Source organism: Porites lutea, chromosome 4 (genome assembly GCF_958299795.1).
Source record: "Porites lutea chromosome 4, jaPorLute2.1, whole genome shotgun sequence".
Taxonomy (NCBI): domain Eukaryota; kingdom Metazoa; phylum Cnidaria; class Anthozoa; order Scleractinia; family Poritidae; genus Porites; species Porites lutea.
This window is the reverse complement of record NC_133204.1, coordinates 19,498,406-19,508,280: the sequence shown is the minus strand read 5'-3', so window position 1 is coordinate 19,508,280 and position 9,875 is coordinate 19,498,406. Positions and strand designations below refer to the sequence as shown.

General features: G+C 37.9%; 1 protein-coding gene across 1 annotated transcript in view; it reads left to right on the top strand.

Annotated features, from left to right (window-relative positions):
- LOC140932786 (TPR repeat-containing protein DDB_G0287407-like) overlaps positions 1-7,080 on the top strand; it is a 28,683-nt gene extending 21,603 nt beyond the window's left edge. The window contains exons 18-27 of the mRNA XM_073382299.1: positions 307-400; positions 769-924; positions 1,592-1,710; positions 2,107-2,248; positions 2,743-2,854; positions 3,383-3,504; positions 3,735-3,856; positions 5,082-5,289; positions 5,895-6,119; positions 6,649-7,080. Of these exons, the coding sequence (XP_073238400.1) occupies positions 307-400; positions 769-924; positions 1,592-1,710; positions 2,107-2,248; positions 2,743-2,854; positions 3,383-3,504; positions 3,735-3,856; positions 5,082-5,289; positions 5,895-6,119; positions 6,649-6,684 (1,336 nt within the window). The 3' untranslated portion in view covers positions 6,685-7,080. The remainder of the gene's footprint in view (positions 1-306; positions 401-768; positions 925-1,591; positions 1,711-2,106; positions 2,249-2,742; positions 2,855-3,382; positions 3,505-3,734; positions 3,857-5,081; positions 5,290-5,894; positions 6,120-6,648) is intronic.
- The last annotated feature ends 2,795 nt before the right edge of the window (positions 7,081-9,875 follow it).

Sequence of the window (9,875 nt, the reverse complement as noted above, 5' to 3'; positions counted from 1 at the left end):
TTTTGAGACCGCCGCCTCCCGCCCCCCTTATCTCAGGGTCTGGATGACCGCCTCCCTCCACCCCTCCCCCCTCCCTTACCCTTTATCTGAAGGTCTGGATCCGCCAATGAAGACTTCGGTCAAGTCCAGGAAATCATTATTAATAGTCTTGGAGCCTTTTTCAAGACGAGTGATGATGTGAATTCAAATGCAAAGGAAATTGCTCTACCAACTACTATTAACGTTAACCTGCATGGAAACATTAACTCTGCCGGCACTAGCTTTTTCAATAAAACAACTTCTTGTTGTTTCTATTCACTAAATCAGATTCGCTGATAAGTGGGACAATGGCTGGTCGAGTGTTGCCACTTCATTTCATGGTCTGGGAGTACTCTATTGCAAGACAAACAGGCTTGACGAGGTAAGACATGATTTGTAGTTTTTACTTGTCATTATTCTTTTGTGACCTTTTCTATTGACAAATTGCCATTACTGGAAAAGTTTCCGAAACGCCAAGTTACTGAACTGGTTGATTTCTTTGAAATATGTAATGAAGACGGTTTGACGAATGACCCATGTCAACGTTGCTGGGCCATTGTGGGGGTTTGTCAAGCCCCTGTTGTCTCATTAATTCGTGTCGCAGACATGGCTATTTGAATTTTGTTGGCATCCACCATTTTGATTTTTGTTTTGCCGTGGACACTACAATGTTCCGCAAGAGTGTCCGCTTAAACCATGACTATCGTGACTATACCCGAAGTTTATTTTTATCCGGATTCTCTTTCTTAGGCGTTAACCCATTACAACAGATGTCTTGAGCTTCATCGAAAAACTTTGCCACCGACGGACAGTTTAATTCCGACTACCCTCAACAACATAGGTGTTGTGTATAAGTCCATGGCGCGCTGGGAAGAATGCGCTAAAGTGCTTGAAGAAGCATTACAGGTGACGTACACTTACTCACAATAAACCTACAAAGATAAAAAACCATTTGCTTGAAAACAGGGGGGGGGGGCTTTTAAAACAGCAGGATTTTACAGTATGATGATTCACAAACGAGGTTACCCATGCAGCCGGAAAAGCTGTTTTCATAAATGCCTTTTAGCTACCTGCATTTATAAATTTCTTTGGATTGTATTGTCTACTTACACTCTGCTTCTCTATTAGGTAGGAGGGTAGTCCCAGATGCCCACTGCCATTTACCGCTTTATACATCGTTACTGCCTCAGTTTATGTTTTTAGCTAGATCTAAGTCATAATGGTTCGCGTATTCTACACTGTGACGTCAATTGGCTAATTCTCTCGGTGTTTTAATCAACTTGGAAAGATAAAAGAAATCTTGAACATATTTCCCTCACTTGGATTTGAAACCAGACCTTAATTGCGAACCATGTTGAAAGCTGTTCAATTGCTTGGTTAGCTCAACTGTTAGAGTGTTGGGTTTGGTGATCAAAAAGGTCGGGGTTCGAATCCCGGTTAACTATGATTTTCCTCAAGTTCTTTCTAAGAAATGAAAATGAGATGAAAACAATGCCAAGATTATAAGCACAGACACAATTTATAGGGGCCGTTCAAAATACTTAATAATAATTTGTTTTAACTTCACATATAGCTTTATGAGGATGCTTACTTTGGTCAACTTCCTCCTGATGTTGGTGGAACTCTCCTTAACCTCGGAATGGCTTACTTCAGGCTCTACGACGCTAGCAAAGCAGAACCACTGTATCTGAAGTAAGTGTTAAAGCGGACTAGACCGGTTTGATATTTGATCATGATCTGAGTGACATAAATTTATTTAACAGCTTTTCGGATAGTTGAAAAAGAAAATTTAAAGGAATCAGCCGTTACTGGTGCACTTGGCAAATTCTAGGGTGCGTGGTTGCTAGACTGAAGGATTGTATCTCAGAAGGGAATTTCTGTCTCTCACAACTGGCCAACTTTATTACTAGACAGGAAAAATGCGAGTTTATGGTCGTGTTACTGGAATGTAGCTTGCGATTTCTCGTTTAATTTACAGTAACGAGTCCCTTTTATTTACAGACTTCTACCCGTTAACTCTTTCAGTGAAGTTTTTCATTTTATTTTGTCTTATTTGAAGTAATAATGAAAGGGTTTTTCACGCTGCAGAGCATTAGACATTCGTACCAAAGCATATGGCTCGGATCACCATGATGTTGGACAGACATTGCTCAATTACTCCGGCTTTTTGCTCTCAGTCGATGCTTCCAAATCAGCCGACGCTGCTATGAAAGCAGCAGAAATTTTAGAGGTACACCTTTTCATTATGGCTATTCAAGGGGCTATTTCTTGGAGATAGCCACAATTTGGGCAAAGCTGGACTGGTCATAGGACTAAGAATTGTCAATCATTTTATCTAGGAAAGAAAGATACCAAATGAATCTATCAAAGGAAACACAAAGCATGTTCGGGTTAAATTTTTAGTCATTTTTCAACAACAAAGGATAAAAAGTTGACTTAATTTTCTCTGTTTACATCCTGGCCTTCGAAAGCCAAAGACATGTACTTACAGTTTAGGAACAGTAGCAGAGTAATTTGAAATGCACCTTCACCATTATTTCAAAGTTTTTTGTTGTTTTTGTTGTCAATGTGTTTTTAGGGTTTAAAGTATCGTTACATAGCGTCTTTAAGATCTAAAGACAAGCAACTGGAGATACACCCTCTTCGTGGAAAAGCTTTCTTAAAACTGAAATTTAATCTTTCATTTTTTTAATTGCTTTATATGTTTTTTGAATTAAATTTAAGAAATCTTTAGGTGCAGATCACATTCAGACGTTGAACGCTCTAGAGAATGTAGCATTGGCTTTTGCGAAGGATAAAAAGTTTGACAAGGCACATCCGTATTTTAAAAAATCAGGTGCTAAATTTAAATTTGTTTTTTATTTATTAAAATAACGTACTGATACAGTGTACTGTCCTGAAGAATTCATTTTCGATATTAATTAGCATTCTTTAACAAATTACTATGCTAAGTTGTTAAAGGAATTATATATCAAAATAAATAAATCAATCAATCAATTGTTTTGTTAATATTCGTATTTCTTCTTGTGTCATTACAAGAGATCATGTCTTTTTTCAATTGGTGTCTCCTCATCACTTCAACGCACTGAATCGTAAAAGCGAGTCTTCCGGAAGTCAACCACTTTACGGGAAACTGTTCCCGTTTGGTCCGCATACAATCTAAAAATAACTTTTTGCAATTCAAGTATCCCAAACACATGACTGGGAGACACCCTCTCCGTCCTATTATGATCTCCTGGTAATAACTACAGCTTATCTTGAAGGTCTTCCAGACCAAATCGCTTCTTGAAGACAAAAAATAGCCTTGTTTGGTATAAAGGATATTTTCCAGCTGTTACCTAATATTCGTTTTGAACTTTCCAAGGAATAATTCGACACCAGAGAGGCCACATGAATTCTTCTATTCCAATATTAAACTCTGTTATGGCCGATTATTACCTCAGCAATGGTCACAATGAGGAAGCGAGGAAGCTATTTGAAAGATTGGTAAGTCTTGATTTTTTTGTTCCATTTTTTAATCATCTCTTGTTTGTTTGCTTCATTGATTTTCTTCTTCAAAGCAGTGAGCCCGGTCCCGACGCGACGGTGTTCTTCTTAGAGAGAGCTAACTTTTCCCAGAGAAAAGATGAATGGTTTATTTGATTTTTGTATTGCAATATCACATATGACGCCTGGGGGAAATTCATCACGTTTTGTTTGCTTCATTGTATATTCAGATTGGGACAGATTTTGTCACGGACAGGGACTTCGCTGCCCTAGACTTCTTGGATCATGAACTTCTGGGAGATGGCAAACCTGAAAGGCCATACAACGAAACAGTGGATTACGGCTTAGAAAAGTTTGTACTTCAATTTTAGAAAAAAATTTAGTCTTGAAAGAAAAGTTCAATTCCTTCTGTAAAATATTACTATACAAGCACATTTAATTTGCCACATAAACTGTAAAGTGGCAAAAACGCCAGATATGGAATGCGGTTGGGTGCAGGGCAGATAATAACATTTCCATAAGTGATGTCATCGCTAGGAGAAACTGACTTTGTTGGGGGGTTAGTTGAAATATTAAAAAGGCTATAACTTGATTTCAAACGTTTTTAAGAGCTTTAAGAAACATGGTATTGTGATTTAATAGTTTCCTTTTAACAGACCTTTGACTCGAGGCTTCAAGGGTTGACAAAGTTCAGCAATTGGCAAGAAGTTGTCCACCAAAGCCTCGAAGCCATGTTTTATTTTTGAAATGCGGAATACGGGAATGGCCTATTCAGTATTTGTTGACTGTGTTCTACCTCAGTTTCGTAAATCAGTTTGCTATCATCTGCCATGAGGACAAAAACATCAAAGGGGATGATGCGCGACCGAGTGCTTACAGCGTCGGGCACGAAATGAAGAGGCCGAGCAATGTTGAACAAAAATCATTGCTATAATGATTTAATGCTGTAAATTATCTTTCTTCTCAACTGAAGTTTAAAAAATAAAACCAATGCATCGATTTCCCCCTTGTCCCCATTAAAAAGGTGGATGGATGGACTGATAAATTGCGGATACAAGTTGTCAAAAAGTTTATGAAGATTGCCGGAAAGGTCTGGGAAAATGAAGTTTCATACGCGCGTGAGTGTTTCCTTAGCTTGAATTTCATACGATTACTTCGAGTCGTTATCTCCTCTCAATAAAAACAACTACCTAGCTAGGCTAGCGTTTTCTTGGTCTGAATGAAAAAGTTACACAACTGCAAATTCGTGCCAAGACTCCTACCCCTGGTTGTAAGGAGAAGTCATCTCTTACTACCAGCTGGATTTTGTGATGTTTCAACAAGACGTCCTCATAGGATGTATGAGATTGATAACAATTTATAAACGGTTATGATTAGACACGCTACATGTGATTAGATGGACCCGTGATGATTCCAAGGAAATCCATCCCATAGTTTCTCGTGGCCTTTGAAAACCCCAAACATCCAGTATTAATAAGTTCAGGTATAGAATATGAACATCACAGATTTGAATCTTTGTAGACCATTATCAGTTTTATTTTTCTAGTGTGGTAAATGAAACCATTTTTCCTTTCCAGATTTCCCTCGAGTGTCATGCTCTTTGGTAGAAAACTTCCAAAGTTCGCAGAAAATGGAGACGCCAAAAGAATTTTGCACATTCTGGAAAAAGGAGCCTTTGGCGTTGAAAAATATAACGAGTCATATCTCAGTTTTGCTGAGTGTCAACACAGGAAAGAAGGTCTTGAAATCCTCATTGCTGCCCATGAAAAGTTTCCCACAGACACTGTAAGTATACTGGGTACAAACCAGTCTGCCCTGAGAAGTGCAAATCGTTCATCTTGCAGTTTTTCGCACATATTTAGTCTTAAACATAGCTTGAGCATAAATTTTCGATTAGTAGTTAAAATGTACCGAGCCACAAAGTACAATGGCCCAAAAAAACACTGAAAGAAGAAAGGGGACTGATTATGGCCACAATGATATGCACCGTTTTATTTTCGTTGTAACAAAAAACATTGAAAACATTGACATCTCAAGTTCAAGATTATATCATAGAAAACTAAATATATGTTGAAATAAGGTAAAATGCAAAGAAACAAAAGTTTTAAAAAGTAGAGTAATTATTTAAAGCTCAGATAATTAAGATTATAGAATAATAAGGAATGTCGTGAAATTGAAAAAGTATTTCTCTCCAGGAACATGATTTGCACATTTTTCCTTCTTAAATCAGCCCAATGTACAATGGATTTAGGTTCAAATGACAGTGCAGGACTATCAGTTTTGATATTAGAACCTCGGCGATAAGTTAAATCTAAGTTGCAATCTAATCAGATGAAGTCAGAGGCATTTCCATTTTCATCTAATAAAACGAAGTGATTTTTCTCTTACAGATAATTCTGCGCAACTTGGCATCATGTTATTCCCTGTATAAGGACTACACTAAAGCTTCTCAGTCCTTCAGCACGCTGGTTGACTTACAGCCAGATAACGAGGGAGTTATTGCTGATTATGGGCGCGTACTTGCGATGTCAGGAAAGGTGGATGAAGCTAAGGGACAGCTTAGAAATGCTCTGAAGATAGCCAAGATGAAAAACCAAGAGCATCTGGTAGAACAGGTATGTTTCTTCTTGTGTTTAATTGAGTGGCAAGAGTCAGTAAAATTCTGTCACCATTCGCTTCATACACGTCTGGATGAAGTAGGAAAGCAATGCTTCCGACACATGCGATCGCCTGTGGAATTGTCTTTAAATTGCAGAAACTATGTTTCTTAAATCGCACTGTAATTCGTATATTGTAGTTTAAACCCATGAATTCTGAACTGTAACTTTGAAATAAATTTTAGTCGTGGTTTTAATGCTAGCCTCTTCTGCAGCATTGAACAATGCATTGTGGCTCATTTGTATGTATTCCAGTGCAGGCGTTTATCAGGTTTTGGGCCAGTCTTGGGAGGGGGTACTTTATACCACTTTATCTCTTTTTATCCTATTCTTTATAACATGAAAAGGGTAGTCTTATCTTTGGGTTGCCTTTCTCTTAGAAAAAGTTGAGTCATTGCTGTTTCAGAGGTAATAGTGGGTTTACAAGCCTCACTAATGCGAATGTTTGGTTATATTTCATTTTGATTTTTTTTTTTTAATATTGCAGTTTAAGTCATACTTGAATCTACTGGAAGAAATGTAGGGGCTCAGAACATCCTATACAACTCAGGCAGTTCAAAAGACAAAATGGCCGTACAGATGGACGGACTAAAGGATTACAAGATAGGTAAATGGACCTCTTCAGCTAGCCATCGTATTTTGTCGGCGAATATCAAGCAACAAGGGAATCAATGAACTTACTACTTTTAGGTGATATTTGTGTGACCAACTATTCTATGCAACTGTAAGGTGCCAGCTAATCTCTTACCTACAGATCTCACCCTGTCTTTCGCTGAATGCTATGGGAAAACCTGGGTACGAGAGTAGGTGTCGACATATCACTGCAATAGAAATTACGCGTGGCATCGTCATGAAGAATACACATCATGAGAAATGTGAAACTGATCATAAATCATAAATATTGAATATGAGAGGAAACGTCCAGTCTAGCCCATGGGATATATGAATTTCACCAAGATATTTTTAGACCAATTAAACGCTTCAAATTAATCGGAAGTTGATTTCCGGAAAGGAACGCAAACTTTTATTTCAGTGTTGTCAAGAAAGAATAATGGGACATTATGCTCCTTGGTGTGTCCCCATTAAAATTTTGTGCATTGTTTGCTTTGAGACAGTGGCGCGTAGACTTGATGACGTTTCAAACAATCGATTAAAATGTTCGGACGTCCCAGAAATAAGACTTCCATTTAATTACAACCTCTAAAAATAATTTTGGTGAAATTCACTCATTTCTTGACAAAGCCTTAAGATTCTCTCTCTTTCCCATTAATCTCACTTGATCTTAAGCATTCAAACCAGACGTAGTTAATCGATAAAAACCGATATCGGAAATCAATCAATATCATCGCTATTAATCGATATAATCCGCTGATTAATATCGATTGATATCGGAAATCGAAGTCACAGAAAATATGATTTATCGATTATTATCGATTAACCAAATCGATATTAATCGATAGAAATCGATAGCAATAGATAACAGTCGATAAAAGATCATCATCGATTTCTATGGGAAGATCATCGATATTAATCGAAGCCACAACTTTTTTTCTTTATCGATTTCTATCGATCGATAGCGGAAATCGATCTTCATCGATGATAGATATCGATGACTATCGATAATTATCGATTATAGGTTTATTGATTAACTACGTCTGGATTCAAACAATCTCAGCTAAAATATTTCTTCCCTAAATATGATAATTTTTTTGGCAAAATCATTTTTTAGAAATATCGTTTTTATTTTCCAACATCTTAGTCGCTGGTTTTTACTGTATTCACTGTATACCACAAGAAAGCATTGCATAACTAATCTATCCCGTGCCACTCAAAATGACGACGTAAAATAATAAAACCGTCATCAAAGGCAAACTTCAAGAAAGTCGCTTTTAACAGTACATTAAGTTAAAGTTAGTAAGAATGGGGAAAATGTGGCTGCCGCAAGCATCCTTGGGATTTTTTCGTGAGATGATTGACTTCATTCTCTCGGTGTCTTTACACATAATGGACAAATTTTTAAAAACGATTCCTTTTCATCCCGGATTGCTGTAGAGAGAAAGCCTAAAGTTTATCCAGGGTAGTTTGGACGGGGCCTAAATGGAATCAGTAGGCATGACATTGTATTTACTGTTAATACACTTGCTGTCTACTTTCAATGGTATCAGTGGATTAGGTTGCTTACAATTACCTCTGATTAATGCATTGGGAACCCCAAATGAATATTACTAGCCAAGATTGCAAACACTCTAGTATTTTACAAGAGGCACCCAACGACCGAATGTTTCCAAAAGTCTGAGGTGCCTCAAATGGTTCTCCTGTTGCTTTACAATCCTTTTTGGTTAATTTGGAGCTGCCCTGAAAAATATGTATCTGTTATGATGTATGAAGGGGACTTTGGTCGTCTCAAAAGATTTAGGTGGCTTTTCCGTCTCATAGGAAACTGTTAGCTACGCCCAGGGGTACTCCCGGGAATTCTTTGTGGGGGTGTGCCGCCCCGTTCTCCGCGCCGAATTCAGACCCTATTTCAGACCAAAAAATGTCATCCTCCACACCCGATTTCAACATACACGTTTGTATTGACAGAAATTATGTCATATTTGCTGAGATTAGAACGCCAGCAAAACCATTTCTTTCCTTCTTATTCATGAAACGACGAACATTCTTACACTACCTAGTTCCCTTGTAAACCATACCCGATTCTGGACCAAAATGGGCAAAATCTATACCCGTTTTCAGACCAAATCTGCGCCAAACCATACGCTTTGGGGAGGCACATAACTATATGGTTATATAAGGGAGTTTGTCCCCTCCCCCCCCCCCCCGGGTAGCTACCTTAGTTCGAAAGTCCAAGGGCATGCATGGAATAGCCGTATTTTCATTAAAGAATTCCCGAATACGCTTTGTCTTGTACCGAATTTTTCTGGAGCAAGCCTTTATTAGGCTATAAAAAGAAGACATCCACAATAACAACCAATATCCCGGTGATAAAATTTGAAGAGCTCCACTTCCGAATAGTCTTAGACGAGTAGAACGGTTAACGAAACCTTTTTAGCCTTTCTCGAGCTTTAGAAATTCCTGAGCAATAATTTTGCTCCCTGGAACAGTTAATTTACATAAAAAAACGTTGAGTGCCCCTGTTTTAGGACAGGTATGAGAAGGAATATTTCTATAGTTACTGATTATGTAACACGGACCAAAAAACACGTACGTAGAAAATAAGTTCAGCACCATCGGGCTGAAGTGCAGGCGAATCTTTTCTGAAGGGTCACCCCATGATGCACAATTTACATTCAAAAGTTGAAAGAGTTGGTTAATTTGGGCAATTTGTGTAATTTTCAGCTCTTTTCAGGCAATAACAAAAGAAATAGCAGCCATCGAAGACTTCGAAATTGCCGGGTGGCAAAAACGTTAATGAACCTGTACGTTCTTTGTAAAGATTCAAGGTTTTCAAGGATAATTTCTCCGAAACTATTCGGTGTATTGGGCTCAAATTTTCACAGATAACTGAAATTGTTATGCTTTTTACCCGAGAATGAAAGGCATATGCTTACTGAGGCAAAAATGTAAACAAAGATTCGCCTTTAGAAAGTTGACAAAAGCTAATGACGTTATATTAGTCACTAGCGCATGACGTGTTGTATCCTCTAAAAAAACAGGAATTTAGCTTTACTGTTGCCACGGCGATGCTCAGAATTATTTGTACAGTATTAACCT